This window comes from Opisthorchis viverrini (assembly GCF_000715545.1).
Source record: "Opisthorchis viverrini unplaced genomic scaffold opera_v5_157, whole genome shotgun sequence".
Lineage (NCBI taxonomy): Eukaryota > Metazoa > Platyhelminthes > Trematoda > Opisthorchiida > Opisthorchiidae > Opisthorchis > Opisthorchis viverrini.
In genome coordinates this window covers 830,848-851,891 of record NW_008751813.1, presented here as the reverse complement: position 1 = coordinate 851,891, position 21,044 = coordinate 830,848, and the positions used below count along the sequence as shown (strand labels likewise).

Here is a 21,044-nt window from a genome sequence, read left to right as displayed (position 1 = left end):
GAAAATTAATGTGTCATTCGCTTTTGGATCGTTCTGGATTTGGGATATCAAGATCTAAAATTAAAGCAGCTTTTCGCGGTGCACGTCAGATGGATAGGTTTTCGAAGCCTATTGCAATAAATTTTCCTGTTTTGCACAGGTGGATTTGGGCCAAGTCTCCGCTAGTTTTTCATTGTCGGAGTGGAAGGGCATAAGTCTAATAAATGTTTTTGCAGCTCATTAGTTCAAATCCACCGAAATATCAAACTTGCACACACATTGTCATACGTGTTAGGATCGAAACAGCAAAGCCCTCCATACGCCTGTGTAGGTAAGGAGGAGGGCAAGGAGAGAACAACTGGCAATCTAGCACACTATCAGTCGTATAAGGTCACCGATATGAGCATAAGAAACAAAGCCCTCTGGTGATAAAGGCTGTTAATGACTGAATCTACAATCGATGATGTCAATGCTGCGAAGAATCCCTTGAAACCTCCACGACGGGAGAATCCAACAGTTTCTGGTCGCTTTCTCAGAAATATTCGCTTTATTCGTACTCCAACCGCGTGACTTGGTTATTCGTTCTGTCATATGCGATTTGAGGAGGGTGCAGCTCATGGTTTGGCGAAATTTTCACCGTTCTTTCAGCAGCCACGGATCGCAGTCTAAAAATACTGATTTCAACACTGCTATTCATGAGTAGCCAAGCTTACTAATAAGATCGTGGATTTATACACTCCTGTTAAGCTTCCGACTGAATATGAAGGACAAAAAATACAGGCATTTTGTCCCGACTCGAGGCATTTAGGAAGTGAATAGGATCGGCAGTAAACCACCAGCTGCGTCCAATGACCCTCCACATGGCCATCATCATCCCACAAGCTTCGGCATAAAATAATCACACTTTTCACCTCTCTTTGTCAAGCGATTTAGTCAGGTTGACCATGCAAGACCGGTTGAAGTTCTCAAACACGATAATTGAGGGTGTGAATCTGGAGGGCACATTGACTTTGCGTACTCCGACTACACCTTCACTGAGGAAAATGTGACAGTTGTTTGGCTTACTTGTGTATTACTGAGTAGCACAGCAGGTTGTGATTCCTCCATGCAGCATGTGCGATTCACTGATGGTATGTCAACAAAGGTACTTCATTATCGCCGGTGTCTGTCAACATCCGAAAGTATCAGAACGGGACGGCTCAACAGATTGGCCACATCAATCAGAAACTGGCGGACAGGGTTGTCAGACACTGCTTGACCAAGGGTATCCAGCGGTAGCTCGACTTTCAGAAACGAATTGTGCAGTGGAAAAAAATTTTCTCTACTGGACAGTCTTTGTTTTCAACTGAGAGTTCGTCCCGTAAGTGAAGCCAGTGTATCTTGAAAAGTCTAGAAGCACCGTACAGCTGTCTTATTCCTACTGCGAATCGTCAGCAATGCACATCCCACCAGACTCAGTTTAGAACTCATGATCCTTCAGCTAGTGATTGAACATGTAACTACTAAGCAACAAGTGCCTGAACATCAGTGTGATTAGCTCTCGCTTGGACAACATGTAGCACTGCTCATCCTTCAGCCCAAGAAACCACATCATCTGGTCACCTATTGAATAGTTCCTTGGGTGTCGACTTTCCAGAAGCAAGTTCCACGCATCTTGAGAAGTTGTTTTTCCTTTGAGCCACTTATAGAGAGAAAGAGCCAATTATACTGCTATTTTGTCGCCTGTTGTTGAATGGTTACTTGTTCAACCACTGACTCGAGGGTCAAACGTTACAGACTATCCGGTTTCGTCAGATACACACAGCTGGTAACTCCGAATAAGGATGAAACAGCTGCACAGTGCTTCTCGGTTTTTCAATGTAGATTGGCTTCAATGACAAGACAAAATTTGACTTGAAAGTTACCAAATCTCCCCACCATAATAATTAGTGAAACAAAAACTAAAGATGTATTTTCGTACAGAGAAGTATTGAAAATTTTGCGTGTATGAAAATTGTGTATTGCAAGTTCTGTGAGTATGTTCAGATGACTGATAAAATTTCAAAGCCAAAAGGGATTTTAAGAAAGTGAAAAACTGAGTAGAGCTTGAAACGATTCTTTCAGCTACCGGAAACTGCATGTCACAATTATGATCTGCAATGGAGGACGGATATCTAATAGCATTTGAAGATATTATGGCTTTTAATCATTAATGATTTCCATAAAACCCAATTGAATCTGAGTAGTTGCTTTTAAAACACTGACAATACCAGTATTTGGCGAATCGGGTCGATTAGTAAAATGAATCTTTAACCGCACGGTGATGGGATGACGGTGATTTCCGCTGGTTTCAACCTCTGGTAAGAAATAGTGGACAAATTAAAGATGCTTCTTCGAGTGAAGAGTGAGCTATGATCGTCAGACATGCCGATAAGTGATCACCTGCTTCATCGAACCAAACGTGTGCATGCCAAGCATCATAATTTCCTGCAGCACAAGATTGTTCACGATGGTATGACACAGCTTGAAGCCGACGCATCACAAGGGTCACTGGCGATTGGTTACCGGCTGCACCATCCAGCCAAGAAAAGCTGTCAAGCACGGTGATATCTTTATCGCAAATCGGTCTGATGTGAAGTTCGACAACCTTCAAGTGCGCAAATGTGTGTAAGCATGCGAATATATGAGCACTGTCATAAATACAACGAGGACTAATACTAAGAGTCTAACAGTGATTCCCTCAATCTACCATACTGCTGCCTCGGTACGCAGATCGGTTCACTAACCAGACAGCACTTTTGTTATTCGTACGACCCTGAACACTTTGTTTTTACAGCTGATTGCAGCTGTTGTTCTCTCGGTTTCTCGTTTTCTGACAGCAGTTCCACATTCCAAAGAACAACATCTCCACGCCAGGAAGGCATATGTGAGTATCCATTTATTTATCGCAGTCTTTATATCAGAAATCATACATGTGAAATTTTTTAAAGAACGTCTTACCCCTCACCCTAGATATCTTTTATTTTAGACCAGAGTTCAATCAACCGATCGATCATGGTGCTCTCAAAAACACTCATTAACTTGATTGCGCATAGACCCTTCATTAGAAATGAGAAGTAAATTTGGAGCAGTTACATCTTTCCTAAACTGCGAGATTTTTAATGAAACATGAGTAACTAGTTAATTTGTGGATATGAAAAACCACGCAATGCAATTGCGGCATCAGTGGTTACTTATCATCCTTTATTCTGTTTAGATACCGCCCTTCATCAACAGTCTGCCCCTCCCAAAACGCCAGTCAGATGTCTGGTAAAACCAACTTGCGTTCTCTGAAACCCTACTTTAGTAGACCACCCAGTGATCGCATGGTCACATTCATGTGTGCACACTAAAAACTCTGGAAAAGTTAATATTCCCCTCAAAATAGGTATCACTCAAACTTTGTTGAGATTAATGCTCACGGATGAACTCTTTGAAAATAACATAACGGGAAAAATGTGCTCGTCTATAAAGAAGCTCTTCGATGTTTTGGAACTCCAAGATTCTTGGACTCGCGGATTCAATCCAGCGTTTTCGCGCTGACCTGGAATTTTGGTGCCGGTCGCTTTCCGGCGAACAGTTTGTTTCCAGTCACAGGGAGTTCCTTATAAGGGAGTCGATGATCTACACAGCCAGATGGTAACTAAACCTCTTTTGAGGCGGTGGTTCCTATCAAAGAATCCATTCGAGTAGGGAACTGTTCACCTGTTCAGACGCAAATACGTCCTAACCAATGCACTCAAATTGAACCTCAGAGAAGAGACCTGAGGGTAAGCATCAACACTGAGTTCCAAAAAGGGTGGAACCAAATTTGAAGAGCCTCCGTCTTGATGTGGATCAAATGAAGTGCTCGTTTTGGGACAGGTGTAAGACTTTCTAAATAAGAGTGAATGAAGACCGACGTTGAGCCTACTCGTTATCTTAATTATTGGGTTCATACGCAGCTACTGTTCCAGCAGTTAAATCTGAACACTGGCTCCGAAGTCCTGTTGATCAGGCCTCCCTTTCGTTGTCCAACATGTGAGGTGGAGTCACTATGTTATAGACGATTGTAACAGGCTGATAAACGAGGTGTCAGTTAAGTAGTTCCTAGTTTCGATTCGGCCCATTCCATTCAGTCTTCCTCTATATGCACTGAACATTTTAGAATACAGACGCCCTCTCATTTGCTTTGTTTCTGGCGTGTAAAAGCAAAACGCCGTACGAAGTGGGAAATTTAGCTCCTCGTGAAAATCAGAAGTTTGTTTTGAAAAGTCGTTTCCAGTGGTCAATCCAGTAGGGGAAAAGTCCGTAGGGCGTGGATTTTTTTCCAGTTGGCGAAGCAGCCAAAGTACTGACGGACTTTGCAACGGTCGTTGGCACGCTCACCTTTTCAGACTGTCGTTTGTTGGGGACCGATCGGCGAAATCCACGAGGCTGTTGTATACTAATCTAATCGAAAAACAAGGTCTCTCACCGGATACGCCTGGAAAGCTGTGCACACTGAACGAAAGGCGCTGGGAATATCGACCAATGATAATGCAAGGACGCTAGTGATCGAGCCCATACAGTTGGCAAGCAAGCGTGGGAGAGGCGTGAGGGCTTACTCAAGAGAACCAATCAGAGGAGAGTAGACAAGGTAGCAGCTGGGCTTTGCAACGTGTTAGCTTTCCGCTAAGGGACTCAGGGCGAGTACAGGCATGGGTAACCGGACCCTATAACTCAGGAATTGGAGGCACATAAATGTCTACCACCCCCTAGTTTGGCATAGCTCTAATATTAGCTGGCTCAACCATTAATGACTTACTTTACCCGTAACGAGGTCACAAATTTTGTCACGTCTGCTTCATAAGGCAAATTTGAAAATTCACACTTTCGTGGCTAGTCATTTTTCGCACGCGGATCCTATGGGCCGTAATTAAATTTATTACTGTCGCGCCATCAAGATAAACATGCACAGGAAGTGCTCTCACCTGAGTAGTGATGTTTACATCGAAAAGGAGCGCAAGATTCGACGCAAATTTCTTGATCTAGTTGCGGTTCATGTGGTGTTTCTAGAGCAGCTTCCAGACGGATTTGGCCCATCATTCACTACGGTCATGATCATTGCGGTCCTTGTGGAGGGATCCCATGGCGGAGAGTCATGATAGTAGTAAGCTAGATCCAGTGTTTGATCGTATTATTACCAGAGTTTGGGACGTGTTGATTACTGGCTATTGGTACAACCGGGAGAAGCGAACCTTCAAATTGAACACCCTTTAGTATCAATAATTTTTATAAATCATTGCGGACTAAACTACATGTCTTTGCAGCATTCTTTTCGGAGGTAATCAACACTATTCCCCAATGACATTTCAAACTCAAACTCAAGACCCCCTCTGCCCCTTTTAATCCTCCGTTCCCGGTCCACATAACCGATCACAGCTATGTCCAAACTGTAACGTTGAACTAAAGCCCTTATTGGTATTGCACTCACGAGTTTATCATTAGATGTGCATTAGCCTGTGGTGCGCTGGTCGCCATTTGTGTCTCTTATGGGTCTTATCCATTAAGATTAAACTCTTCCAAGTGACAGACAACCTAAGTGTGAAGTCAGTGGCAACAACAAGAATGTGACAAATCTTTACCGACGCACTGATGCACATCACTCACTCGTCAATAGTTATTGGTCTTCAACAGGGGCCTTTGGCTTTTCTGTGTACTGTTTCGTAATGTCGTGTGTTTGTATGTGTGCCTTGCACCTGATGACGTCGGCTCCCCACCTACCTCAAAAGCATATTTCATCGATCGCGGCTATAGTATGAAGGGAGAAAATACGAACTCACATTGTGAACGCGCGACTGCCACCGTCGAAATTCGTGAGGGTTAATTGTGTGTGGGGGGGAGGGTCAAAATGTGCTTTTCTTTTCATTCTCCTACTACTTCGAATTATGTTCGACTCCTAAAAGCTATGGTTCTTTGAAGCAGCCAGAGTGCATGGATCTAATTGGGTGGCTTCAAGGTCACGGTGCATCAAATAATCCCTATTTGGATTGAAAACCGGACGAACTAAACAAGATCGATATTCTTCTACTCAACGGCTCCACTGGACAAATTAACAGTGAAACTGAACATGGACAAGGGTGACCGGAAAAACGAAGGTGACGTTACAGAGACGGGTGAGACATAACTTCCGTTGATCACTTCTTATGCGCATTTCTATTGAACCTATCGATTCTGTAGATTGTTCAGGCTTGTTCACAGATAAATGCTTATAGACAGCAAGGATTTTCAGGATATTTCTCCGTTAGTACTTATTTGTTCAAAAAAGTGTGAAATAATCAGGTATTTTGGAACCACCAGAGAATAGCCGGTTTCTGTCGCTTTGGGGTATATGCTATTTGCATGCGAAAACATTGTAAACCCATAAAATCCAATTTAAATCTAATTTTACACCAAAAAATCTTGAACGTGTCATCAAAGGTGACTCTTTCCACCAAGCACATTGTATCTGACGTCAACTGGTGAATTTCTTCAGTTGCTCGTAAAAACTTCGTTATCGTTGGACTTCTGGTGTTTGCCTGCTGTTGTCTTCATTTGCAGCACCCTATATAGAGTCATTTTGTGTTCCCACGCTTAATTATACCCTAAAATAGAGGGTTTCTAATTTGTAAAATGCAGGCTCACAGCACACTCATTTGCGCAGTCTTCCTCATGTTCTGCCGCAATCATTCTGTTAAGTCCACACCAAAGTGGATTAGCACTGGACTCGAGTTTCACTCTTGTTAGAGCTCACCAGCAGTGTATTTCCTTGGCAGTGCTCAGATTTCAACTCCGTACATCTGATATGCAAGGCGAGCGTATTACCACTACTCCACCAAAGTACGCTGGACAAATTTGAATTTTTACGTCCGTAAAGCGATTCTGTTAACGCTTGAGTGATGTGAGTGGTAGGTCCGACGGGTTGAACCACGACCCAGTAACATATCTTGGTTATGTCTATCGATTGGCCCGCCTGTCAGGACTTCCCAGTCAGGTAGTGCCACAGACGATTGAAACACGTTGGACGATTTTGAATTAGTCTTGAGTGGTTACACGACATGTAGAGTGCGCACTCACATATATTTCCTCCATATTGTGGAGCACTAGTTTGAACAATAACGATTCTAAATAATTAATGATACAAGGTCATAAACTATGCTTCCTTAATACCAGCTTGACACTCGTTTATTTGTGGCTTGTGTGTGTGCATCGTTTCCTCTCATAACGAAACTGCGGCACCACACGACAATTACGCGATTCTTACAGCTGACAAGGATGATGGAGATAACACCCCACGATGACATTCTCATAACGAAACTGCGGCACCACACGACAATTACGCGATTCTTACAGCTGACAAGGATGATGGATGATAACACCCTACGATGACATTGGAACTTTAGAATGCCCAGCGTGCACGTAGTCCGGGATCGAACCACCAGTTCGATTAGGCATAATCAGTCTAATCGACCAGAGTCGATCGCTCAATACAAAACAAACTGACTGATTCGGTTAATCGGTGCACTGTGAAATTCCATGCATCTCTATCACGAAGGTCAATTGCTCTTTGCGTTAGTCAAGAAGATTACTTATCTACCAACGTTGGACAGTTGCGCCGAAATGACTACAAGGGTGTTTCAACCATCACGCTGACTAGGGTCCAGTCGTAGGTTCCGCCTTACTCTGTCAAATGAATAAGCATGAACTGGCAGATCGATCAATCAGATTGTTTGAGAAATTATGAAAGTCGATTCATGCATAGGCTGATTCAAGCGGTCCACTCCATCTTAATGCAGGCACCGTAATCTACGATGGGGACGAAAATGCGCTGAGTTGAAATTCACATTACTGCGTGCAACTGACTGCGCGTATGAAGGAAATTTCTCGAAAGGAGCCTCATCGAATTCAAAGTTATGGATAGAAAAAGCACCAGCTTCGCCCAGTCAAACCTGACAGATGACACAATTACTTGCAGTGATATTCACCTTTGTCTCATTAGGTAACTCAACTGTAAATCTGTTGTGGTGCGCGAACTCCCACCGAATGTCGGTTTTCTCCGAGTATTTTGGCTTTCTGTCGGCATTTCGGAACGGAATCATATCAGAGCAATAGATCGATTGGCTGAAGGTGTGGCATCAAGCGTGATTGGATGGTGTGAAATTCTTAGCGCAGTACCCCGTGGTTCAGATGTGGCAGTCGGAACGTGACGAATCCTGGTGCTCCCATATCAGGATGCATGCACACCAATAAAGCCGAGAAGCACTGTACAACTGCTTCTTCCTTGTTGGGAACCATCACCAGTGAGTATCTCACGAAAATTAGGGTTTCGGACCCACGACCTTATTGCCCATGACCTGCAGTAAATCTGCCTATTACTTTCCAGACCTTTCCGAAAACGTCGACTCAAGGCCAATCTCCATTGTTTAGCTTATTTGTAATCCGATGGACCGATAGACTTCCTCCTCACTTTGCACAATCTTCACGGAGAAGCTGATCGAAGCCATACCTGTTGGTTTGTAATTTCGCGAGTAAAAATAAGAAGTAGATCTACTCAGGCTTTGAGCACTTGCTATCGTACCCATGTGTCTTTCTTGGATGGCGACCTCGTAAGAAGTTCGTAATCCTCCGGAATATTGTGATCTAGGATTGAAAATTCCTCTCATCCCAACGATCAAAATACCGCTTACATTTATGGATTTGCCGTGAGACTGGGCCTTGCCATAGTTTGACGCTTCATGTGTCTCCTCGACCCATTGAGCCATAGTTGGGGGTGTCCGTGCGACTCTCGTAGATTTTCTCATTCCAGTTTGGTCAGTGGCTAGAGGTTTGACAAACAGTCTCCTGGTCCTCCAGGTTGTGGGTTAGAACGTGCGTGACGACTTCTTCTTTGCAAATGCTAATGCACTTGCATTTCTTGCCAAACAATGTTGCCTCGTGGTTTTTGAGCCAAAGGCTTCGGTCGAGGAGCCAAACAGTTCTCCTGTCTAAGTCTGGGCACCGTGAGCAGTATCTCAGCCCACGTACGACCATGGTACCTACAACTTACAACATTGTCACGTCACATCGGTCGTCGCGCAGTGTCATCAACCGGGTCGCTTTACTTACTGCATACAGCAGGGTGAGTAAGCAAAAACAGACTACTGCTGACACCCCCTTTCTTCCTCTTTCACATGTTTCTTCTCCCCCTCCATTAATAACTTTGTCCTTGTAGGCTCATCAGTTAGGAATAATGACTCCGTTCGTCTTGCATCGGTTTTAGTCACAACGTTGTGCGCCAGTCTGCAATTTCCACTATACTGTCCTTACGAAACTCAAGTTTTGACCGCAAGACGGACGTGGAATGGTAGACGCCGAGTATTATATCGATCGTGAGCTAAGTATGTGAGCATAAGTCACTCAATTACAAAATTGTTCGCGATTTCATTTTGACACTACCGTTCTTTTATCTGGATGACATAAGCAACGATAGACACATAAAGCACGTGACAAGTTCGTCAATATTTCAACGGAGCGTGCAAATGAACATGAAAAATACAGAATTTGATGGATCTACAGTTGACAATCGGATTGCGATCGATATTCCCGGTGTTATTGTTTTTTTCCCTGGAACTAAGAATGAAGCGCCAAACTTTTAGCTTCAGCCACCATTCGTAAACTATTTTCCAAGCACTGCTGCAAAATGAGAAGTACTCCATTCTGATTACGGAGGATCAGGATCACTCTTGTTACAATAAACATCGTTTTCTTCCTTGAATTGGCCTTTACATCACAAAGAAATTATATTAATCGTATGTGTTATTCTTGAGTGCGTTCTTCTTGAGACGTTATTCCTAATGACAAATGGATATATGCATTCTAGTTTGCAATGGCAGGGGATGAAGGGTAAATGTGCAAATTTATCTAACTTCAAGTTAAATAATTCAATCATTGATTGTTAGTAGTCTGATGAGATTCGGAATTTCATAAGGAATTTTGTCGTGTAAGTGAAGCCCATCTATAATCTAAAGCTGAGAAGCACTGTACAGCTCTTTCATCCTTATCGGGAATCGTCAGTAGTGTGCATATCACGATACTTCAGTAGAGAGTCTCGAACAAGCGACCTCCCGACTAGTCGTTAGAACACTTAACAGTTCAGCCAAGAGCGACTGACCGGAAATGTGATTAGCTCTTCTTGGGGCTCATTAGGTAGGCACAGTCCCCGAGTTTCCGTCAACCTTATGATCTACTTGAACCTAAATTGAACTGTTTTCGAGAAACTCGGGGACTGTGCCTACCTGATGAGCCTCAAGAAGGGCAAAACCGGTCGTGGGCTGCCGATGGAATTTTAGGAACCTTATGAGTAGTACATTACAAATATACATTTATCACGATATTTCAAATATCGTAGCGACTGAAACATGAGGCGGCCTGGTGCAGCACATTCAGTTGCCTGAGAACATCATGAACGAGAGATTCAGCTGGGTTCCAGGTGAGTCTCTCGAAAGAACCGAATTAGTTTGCAGACGAGTGTATATTCGCTAATTTCGTGCAATTTGGTTTCAAGTAGAACATAATGTTGACGGAAACCCGGGGATTGCGCCTACCTGACGAGCCCCAAGAGGGGCGAAACCGGTCGTGGGCTGTCGATGGATATTCAGCAACCTTATGAGTAGTACATTACAAGTGATTAGCTCTCGTTTAGACAGAATATAGCCCCCCAGTGAGTGAAATTTCCGTTTGCGAAGTCGTCACTCGAGGAGCCAGTCAACACGTGTGACCACGTGACATGGATCCCGTGATTGACACCAAAACGATTTTTCATGCTTTCCCCGGTTAATTTGATGAGAATTAGTCTCCATTATCGTCGATGACGAACCCGATCCACTCACGTGATATCTGGTTGTTTGTAAGGGTACTGATTGAGGAGAAAACCAGTAAATGTTGCTGCCCTGGGGTGTGATTTGTGAATCGAAAGTATTTCTATTTGACTAGCATAAAGCACCCACACCTTAACTTGCTTCGATTGATGTGTAACATATGCGCTGTGCACCAATATTCTTTGCGGATCGGTTGGTTAATTCGGGATGTAGCTGACATGAGTGTAGAATCAATGTACTTTACGTATCGACACAATCTGCCAGTGCGTGGACGTGCATTTAAAATTCCACTGAAAGGTTCTTCACATACCTGGACCACTGGTAAAGCACACGGTGAAGCTGACCAAGGCTAGCTTTTGCGGCTTCAGGGTCGATATTACGATATGCATCGCATACTGGTTACCACTTCGATGTGAGCACCCGTGTTCTCACACGTCTGGGAGTCATATCCATCCACTCGCTATGCCCACTCAAATCAACAGTTGTTCGGATAGAACGTGAGGATGACACAAAATAGGGAACTATGCTTACCTGATACACCCCAAAAAAGGTGATACCAATCTTGGTTTGTCGAAAAGTCTTCAATAAATTTATGAGTAATATGTTCCACCAAGAAAAAAAACTGTTATCTGCCGTGGACCGGCATTGTGGCCACATCTTAAACACCGAGTCGTATTTTGTTTCAGAAGGGTCTGAAAAACAATCGTCTAATTGTTGGTGTTTCTCACAATCAGACCAACGGTCTAAATTCAGTCAGCTCGAGCTTCTGTGAATGAAGCAAGAACCATCAGTCAGTGCGCAGGTGATCGCTTGGGGTGCTTGACGCCTTTGCCGCAAGTTATGGTTGATAGCTAGGATACTGAAAAGTATAATAGGGAAATACAATCATTTGCACAGTAATTTCGTTTTGACGGAGGACCCAACTGAATCTCTCAGTTATGATATTTTTTAACTGAATGTGCTGCATGAAGACCACCTCATGTTTGGTACAATATAGCTAGGATACTGAAAAGTATAATAGGGAAATACAATCATTTGCACAGTAATTTCGTTTTGACGGAGGACCCAACTGAATCTCTCAGTTATGATATTTTTTAACTGAATGTGCTGCATGAAGACCACCTCATGTTTCAGTTGGTACAATATTCGCGATATTACCGTATATTTCTTCTTGAAAGAAACTACACGAAGGTTGCTATAGCAGAGTTTTCAGCACTATCTTTCAGTGCTTTTTTCTCGATTGTAATGCAGCAATAAACCACAGCTGTTCATCTGTCTGATGAAACAAGTATAACATTCATCCTTGTACGAAAGAATACACGTCGTGGGTCGTTGACACAATGGGAGGGTTTTGGAAGTCACTAATTAGGATGACGTACATCATCATCCTAGTCATCATCTCCATCATTAACAGCATGACATTAGTGTTCAACAGAGACGCTTCGCTGCATTACAACAATTTATTTGTAAGCCTTATTGTGAAGAAAATAATCAAGGTAGACGCGAGAAGGACTTAGTGCTACAATTATTCCGAGATGCCTACACGTCCAAACACTGGATAGAAACTGACAACAAGATCGCCACTGACGTCAGTTGGTATGCTTCACTTGCAGTGCCTCCAACTAGGTAAAGTTGGGATCACGCGGTGCCCATCCTGGAAGGCGAATAGCACCGACAGCACCCAAACGTTTCGTGATCTCCTTTATACCCCTCGCCACGTCAATGGTTGGCCGCCTGTCTGCTTCCGCCACTCTTAACTGGGCATAGAAAACAGCACTGTGTTGGGTAAACTATGGTTCGGCATACGCAATACATAGCCTAACCAACGCAGCTTCTGGTGCTGGACACATTCTTCAATGGAAGTACCCCTTGCACGATCTTAGAAACGTATTCTGCTTTTGAGAATTCACCGATATGGACAAGAATTATTGCTTGTGAACTGACGTTGCAATGTCATGAACTGTCTGATTTCAACTTCAAATTTCAGTCCACTTTGGTACTAAGCTTTCACAGGCATAACATGACTGAGGAGAAAGGATCCCCGAAGAGAAAAAATGGCTTCTTTCAAGAGATAGAACTTACTATCGAAAAAAGCCATAAATGTGGTCTTTTCAAAAGGCATGCCTTCTGAAACGTACTTTTCCGGAAGCAAACTGCTAAACTTAATGTTAGTTTTCATAAAGTTTTCATCGTTGAAAACTCTTCAATAACCCATGAACGGTTTTGCCCTTCTTGGAGCTCATCAGCTAGGCGCAGCCCTCAACTTTCCGTCAACCGCATGTTCTGCTTGAACACAAATAGGACTGGTTGTGACAAATACACTCAGTTGCAAATCAGTCTGGTGACTAGTTTCCTTTATCAAAATATACTGTGATATCTCGAATATCGTACCAACTGAAACATAAGGCAGTCTTTGTGTAGCACATTCAGTTGAAGAGAGATTCAGTTGAGTCTACCGTGAAAACTAAATTGATTTGCAAATAAGTATTATTGTCAGTTTGTTTGATCTTGTCTCTGAAGGCACTAATTTAGGAATGACGGCCCATAGTTTGCAATTCCCTCTCATTCGTGAGTTTTAGTGTTTTCAGATAGTATGGAATGAGTCTGGACCACCCAAAATGTGTTTTCTTGGAATTTTTAGGTCGGGTGACCTGGTGTGCCACTCTGATCGATTTAGTCTACTGTGTACAAGTGTATGTCCTGGTGCATGAGAAATCTGAATGCAATGATATCTCACATGAAGTCATACCGTCTCCTTTATCGTGCGTCAATAAATATATAAATAGTCAGTCACTCAAACTGACATCTACTAAGCCTACTCCTGGGAGTGGTGTACGAACAAGATGTGCTTTCATATCTCGATGCCAGCTGTACCAAACAAAGAAAGGAGTGGTTTTGTACAGCACACGTAGTTCGAAGGATGTCAGCTAGGGCTTAGCTGCACCTCCCGATAATCGAAAGTGATTGGCATATGCGTGTATTTGTCGAATTTCGTGTAATTTAGGCTCACGGAAAACACAAGCTGGGTATATACTAGGAGAACAAACCTACCTGATGAGAAGCACGAAACCGGTAGTGGATCAAGTGTTTTCAGCAACTTAATGAGCAGTATGTTGTATCACAAAAGCAAGCTTACTCTTGTTTATACGTACGAAGGTTCCGGAATTCATCACACTATATCCCGAACTTTTTCTCCCTTCCCCCATAGCCTGCAGTGATTTGGAACAAAAAACCAGCGTCTCAACGTTCAATGAAAGAAGACATCTCAATCTCAGTGACAGTGAAAAATATGATTCCTCCGAACGAGAAACCGATGACTCTGTCAAGATTCCGATTCGTCATTTATCCTCAAAGTCGTCAAAGGTCGTGAATAAAACGGCAAAATTATCAACGACTCTTACCCGAAGTCGATCAGGGAGTTCTGAAAGGACCACATCATCAGCTCGGAAACAGAATTGTCATGAGGCACATTGTTCGTACTGTTTTCCCCAAGGAGCATCCAGACACGTTCACGGTCATCAATTTTTCCATCGAGCTGGTACGTTCTCCCCTACCCCATATGGACAAGACCAAGGATCCTCGTACTCTCGAATCAGACACACAATAACATCGAAATCACGCAAGAAAGTTCACCGGCCTGCTCCTGTGTCCACTTCTTCGAGAGATCAAATTTTGGAACGAGAGAAAACGAAAGTCATTCGGTCGACTAGTCTGCGCGACTCATACCGTTTTGTTCCACGCGAAACCAGAAGAATATTGACCCCAACACCACGAACTTTATATCCGTCTATAAGAAATACTCATAGTAGAGGCAGTGGTGCGTAAACCTATATTCCTAACTTGAAACAAAGAACATTGTCTTGATCTATGAAGGTCAGAAAAAATTATCTAGGTGGCTAAGTTCCAATAGCACAGCTCACTCTTCATAGGAACAGGCAGGGAATTATCGAGTCGTTTGAGTTTGTTTGATCTATTCGACTTGATCCGGAATCGTGTTCAAATCAGCTTGAACGCGTTTTTCAGATCGGTTATTTTTAGCATACACAGCAAAAAAACTAATGGGATCCGGGGGTTTGAACGGTTCACCTGGAAGCGGACTCGGCAATTTTCAGCCTCTCTCTACGTTTTTAATTAAAGCAGCCATAATGATACTTTGAAACGCACTTTTGTCCTTTTTTAAATTAAGTTTTGAATGACCTTGCATGTCTTCTCTTGTGCTCCCACATCGGCTGAAAATTCCTGGAACTAAAATCATGACGTTCAAGTGGTTATGGCCGGATGTAGGTCTTAGCAGGTAATCACCCTATTGGTAGCACACTTCAACCGACTATATTGATATTACCTTTGTTAATGAGCACTGACTGTCGTGGGTTGTCAATATTTTGCTGATGAGTTCACAATTGTTGCTTTAGATACACCCGAGGACAGCGAAGCAGTTACGAGCTTATCAAAAAATCCCAGTTATCCACAAGCCATGACTACTGTTGCTGATCACTTTGCATCGTCCAGAAGTACCCCTCACAGTGAACTGTTCACTCAAATGGAGCCACTTTTTCCACAATATGCTGAACTTCATGAGGGTCCAAAACCTTTAAAAGCTGTTGTCAGTGTGGTTAAATCTTCAGGACCTGGGAAAGACAATGGCCACTCCTTAGAAGTTCATTTTGCGAAGCCAGAGACCATCATTAAATGTGAAAGTCGTCCACCAGGCTGGGGCCGTCGCATCGTCACAGCACCAACAATTGAGGTCACATTTGCCCAACCAGTTCACACATCATCAAATGTAACACCAGGGGGGACTTCACGCGCAAATGGCGAAGAGCACATGAACGGCCTACAGGCAGCTGGTATTGAAAACGTCCAGCTCATGAAAGCAGAAGGCCAACCAAATTTATCTTACATAAGCCCTCCAGAGGAGCAAGATGTCGTTAGATCGGAGCCATCAGCCTGGTCACGTTCATCACCTTCTGGAATGCGGCATAACGGACGTCAGCCTACTGTTGGTTCCGGTCGGCTGGAAGATGCTTTACACAGCGTACGCGAACAGGCCCAAGGCAAGACTCGCCTGGCTTTCAGCTAATCTACAACGTTCGCTCACCCAGCGAGTGGTGGTTTGCAACGCTTTGATTCTGCGCTAATATCGTGGCCTCGGAATGCGTGACGTGTAATTCGGATGCACAGCACATTTACATAAGCTCGCAACTCACCGGATACCTTCCCAGATGTCTAGGTTACCTAACGCTAATTCTGGCGCATCTTAAATACCTTCATGCTTAACTTTTTTGTTATTTCCGGTTAATTTCATTCTGATTTACTAACAGCTGTACCTGCCACTTCTGCTGCTTTTCATCCCCTCACCCATTCCCATCGATCCGGTGACCCTACTCTCCCCTGCCTGTGTCCCAATCCAGACGGCGCTGGTTTTCCTTTGTCTAAAAGAGCAATGAGTCATACGAACGTCCAGACTACTCGGTCTTGGAATCTACGTTCACAGAACTATCGTCAAGGATCCGGTCAGTATTTTCTAACGGCATTTAGACTCCAACAAACTGCACCGCATGCTTGTCTATATATGATGATATAGCTTATCATTTTTGCTTATTCGCTGGTATACCGTAACCCTATATCTCTAAAAATAATTTCTGTCAATGTAAGCTTTTTCATTTGATTGTATCCTTTAGTATCAAACACACATACATGCACCGGTAGCTGAGGTATATTTGTCAAATTCAAAGCAAATTTTTGTTCAATGGAGAGACTGGTGCATTTGGAACTGTCTGTTTAGTTTTTGAAATGAGTAAAATTAACCAGCGGACAAGCAATATGCTCGTGTGAAGTGTGACAATCTCACAATCTAATTAAAAGCTAATTAAATATGAGAAACGGATAGATGTAAACGATCATGCTCAAAGTACCAACCAAGGCGCTCAGTATGTACACCCACACGCACTTCACAAGTGTGAGGGTTGTGATAAGTTTTGAAAACAACAGTTCAGGGCCTAGAATTAGTAACTTCCTAGATTTAGCAAAATGTACTACTTACTATTCCTGGATGAGACGGAGTCTAAAGGATCGCTTCAAAAGGACCGTATCTCCTGTTCATGCCTATGAAATGGAGAAAACGTATAGTAGCTATATTCGGCGCTAAAAACAGCCTTCGTGAGTGCCTTACAAGAAATTTTGTTTCGTCCAGTACGAATGTGCCAGACATTTATTACTGCTGTGCATTCGTGTCTGATGAGTTCAGATCAAACCTGGGGGATCGGAACGATGATCGTACGCTCCTCTTCAGTACCTTCGTTAAAAAGTGCACCTGTGGCAATTTCCGCCGAATATCACTTTGCATTTAACTTAGGCCAAGCTAAATGACGTCCATTCCAAAAGGAACCGCTGATGTAGTTGGACATTATAACACCAGTCCTGGTGACATCGATCCTTAACAGTGACAACATATTAGTAGATCTGGGTTACTAGCATAGGATGTCTTGGTGGAATTTAACGTAACTCAAAAGATCCTGTCAGGATTTTAAGCGAAATTATGGGCGGATTTCATTCTCGTAACCGTTTTAGTTTGACTAAACGCTTTTAGGAACGATGAACAGGGCTCAATATACTTTGATGAGGACATCGATTCTATGAGAAATCTTCTCCAATCTTACCTATACCCCTTGAAAAGGCTTTCCAACCTTGTCGCACGTAATCCTTGAAGTTTTCCGGGGTGGTGCTTGCTATCTTATAGTACCGATAAATAGCAGTGATGGCTACGCTGCAGGCTTAGTTTAAGGGTAGACTGACAAACGCTAACATAGTGTTTAAAAAGTTTCCCAAAAGGCTTCGTTAGATTAAAGTTTATGCAGACCGTAGAATGCTATCATCATAGTAGCCCGTAACGACCGCCTACTAAATTCAATGAACAGGCCAACATGAGTCAGTCAGGAATCAGTTCCTTTTGTCCTGTCTGTTCTGTCAGAAACCGACCTTTCCGTCAAGACCACCACCTCAGCCTCTAACCAACCAGGACGGTCGGGTTACTCGGCCCATCGAGAACGACTCCGCCAGGAACGCGAACGTGAGCTACTGTTGCGTCAACAACAAAAACGCCAACTTGCTGCATCATCAACCGGATTGAACGAGCAATTGCACCAGCAAAATCGACAGCAACAACAGTATAGATCGTTGTCAGCTGTTAATGTGAGTTGATTGATTCAATGGGTGACCAACAGAATTTTGTGCTCGTATAAAATCAAGTTCCCATTTATGGACAGCTAATAGGTACTCTAATTAACACAAGTTGTCAACTGATACTTCAGTTTGTAGTGGATTTAATTCCATGGTTGTGTACTCTAACCCACACCAGCTAACCTGTTGGATCGAAGTGCGAGTGAAAATCACGGGAAATTGTATGGGTATCTTCCATTTTGTTATGATTATTTTACCTATCTCCTCGTTCATGTTTGGAATGGATTTCCGCTATCCCATACCTTAGTTCCAGGGCGCTGTCTACGAACCCGGATGATAGTTTATCTTCAGTCTTTTTCCCACATGATCTAGATAGTACCAGGATTGGACGAAAAGAGAACTTATTCCAGGGGGGGTTGTTGGAGCCGATCCATTAGATAAGACTATTTGCTTTTTTCTAGAGAACAGATTACTCATCAAATTATCGCAGATCCACCGTCTTTTTGGACTTCCGAGGGGGTCACGTTATCATCCAGGGTCGTACCACAGGGTCCATACCGTGGTCATGTTTCGTCGATGCATCGATTCGTTTTTGCACGCGAATACTGTCACCTCGCGCTCTGAGCTTCCAGCCTAGCGCAACACGAACTGTGGCCAGCTTATAGGTAACACCGCCGGGTTTCTAGAGCCTTACGAAGTCTTTTAGCCAAGCCCATAAATTTAGTTTCCAGTCCTTTGTTTGAACAAAGATGAAGTTTGTTGCAGCAATTATTAATTGGATGTGTTTAAAGGAAGCAAACAGCAATAGAAATGTTTCAATCGATCCAGTCGGTCCACTCTATTTATTAAACTGTATCCTCGATGCGTTTACAGTCGGTTTGCCGTGTCAGCGAAAGTGTGCAACTATGTCAGGTAGCTTGGTTTAGTAGCTTCTTACAGTTTAGTTCAAACTACGTTTTTTATCCAGGGTTATGTACAGAAAATTGAAAAACAAATTGATTTGCAAATGAGTGGATTTGTCGAAATCAGTCCAATTTGTGTTCAAGTTGAACATAAGGTTAGATGGAAACTCGGGGATTGCGCCTACCTGATGAGCCGGGCAGGGCAAAGGGGGGGGACCGAAACTTGTCCTGGGCTGTCAAAGAGTTTTCAGCAAACTTGTGAGTAGTTTCCTCGAATATCGTACCAACGGAAGCGTGAGTCGGCCTTCGTGCGGCACATTCAGCTTAAATATATTGTAAACGAGAGATTCATTTGAGTCTACTGTGAAAACAAAACTGATTTGCGAATTGATTTGTACTTGTAGAAACGTATTCTATTTATACACATTCACACCACTCCCGCCCAAGCAGTCCTACTCCTGTCCTGGCGTCGTTACTCGATCAGTGCGTACCAAAGGGGGCCGTTGTTAGAATTCACAAGTGCCTTGGCCACACAGTAATTTCAACCCCGGAAGTGACACACGAGGTGGACATATCACTATCTATCGCTGCACGCCGGAGGCACTGAATAATCACGTCTGAATATGACTGAGCGATGTGATCGGCTTGTCGGACGACTCGGACTATGGCTGAGTGGCTGTCCTGCTTGTGTCGGTCGATCGACCCGCTTGTCAGGACTCCCCGCCCCGAAGCTTGAAACTTACTACCTCGTGCAAACCGATCACAATGCACAGGCGCGAGCGCGTTTGCCTGTTCGGATGTCACTGGTGGTAACTCAGCTGTGTCTAATGCGTAATTGTGGAGAGCTGGTTGTATGCTTCCCTCGCACAACCACATGTCCGGATCTGAAATTCAGGCTCGGAAAATGCCCTAATTAACTATAGTGAGAGCTAACCAGAGTTAATGTGGAGACTTTCCGGTTATCCGTTAGTCTGAAACGCTGTTCGGTGCCTCCGCGCTCGCTATATAAATAGTGAGTAGTTACACCTATACACTCATTCGCTGTTGAGGATCCCGATACGGAACTGAGTGACGCGTAGGTTCAACAATCCCGAATATCAAAAGGAAGAATTGGGTTCGTAATTCTACGGTACTATTTACACAAAGGGTAAGCAAATGTGTACAACAAACCTCAATTGTTCACGTTCGTAGCGTCAACAAGGTCACAGGTCTGTTACTGACCGGCACAGTGCAGTGTCAACGTCCGCACACCAAACAACGGCCAGCGGAATGATGGCTCAGCAGCGTGGGTTGCAGTCGTTCCTTCCGACGACGGTCTCGTGATTCTCATTGGACGTGCGATCACGCGGAGCCCATGAGAAAACAAGTTAAGGCAGGCTCAGCAAACGGGACATGATCGCGCATGGGTAAGTAGGTCAGCGACGCACATTCACACAGACACACATGTCAATACACAAGTATCGGAAAGGATGGCAAGGTGAGTGCCGGGTACGAATAAACAATACAACTGGAGGTCAAAAGTACATAGGCGGAGTAAGCAAATGAATGGGGGAATTACCATAACGTCAAGTTAGATTCAACATCCGCATACCAATTTGGTTTTGACAGGGACTCACATGGTACATCATAAACGAGAGGTTCAGGTCAAAGACAAATTGGCATGCAGATGAGTGTATAATTTGAATCTCATGAAGTTTGGATTTAAGTAAAACAAGTTTGACGGAAACTCGGGTACTGCGCCTACTTGATGAGCCAGGCAGGGTCAAGAGGGACGAAACAGGTCGTGGGCTGTCGAAGAGTTTTCAGCAACCTCATGCGCCGTGTATTACGTCTGTTTGACTGCTATGCATTGTTTCTTTCTTGGAAGTGTTCGCTTTTGAGCAGACATAACCAGTCTTTTTAAAGTGAACATGTCTCCTTATCCAGTTCACAACTTGAGGCCTCGATGATGAAACGATGATGAAAGTACAGTGATGACGTTTTTTGGAGACGTTTTTGGAGACCTGTACTTAGGTGATTTGACCTCTTCCAACTAACGGTTGGTTCGATGATTGACTGTTCAACCAATACCTCACGTGTCACTTATCTCAGCTTTTTAACGTCTAAAGTG

General features: G+C 43.6%; 1 protein-coding gene across 1 annotated transcript in view; it reads left to right on the top strand.

Moving 5' to 3' along the window:
• The window catches only part of T265_14202 (hypothetical protein), a gene marked incomplete at both ends in the record, with an annotated part of 144,129 nt that overhangs the window by 77,015 nt on the left and 46,070 nt on the right, over positions 1–21,044 (top strand). The window contains 5 exons of the mRNA XM_009172509.1: positions 2,838–2,884; positions 6,078–6,134; positions 14,062–14,670; positions 16,265–16,366; positions 17,824–18,044. Coding sequence (XP_009170773.1) covers positions 2,838–2,884; positions 6,078–6,134; positions 14,062–14,670; positions 16,265–16,366; positions 17,824–18,044 — 1,036 coding nt within the window. The remainder of the gene's footprint in view (positions 1–2,837; positions 2,885–6,077; positions 6,135–14,061; positions 14,671–16,264; positions 16,367–17,823; positions 18,045–21,044) is intronic.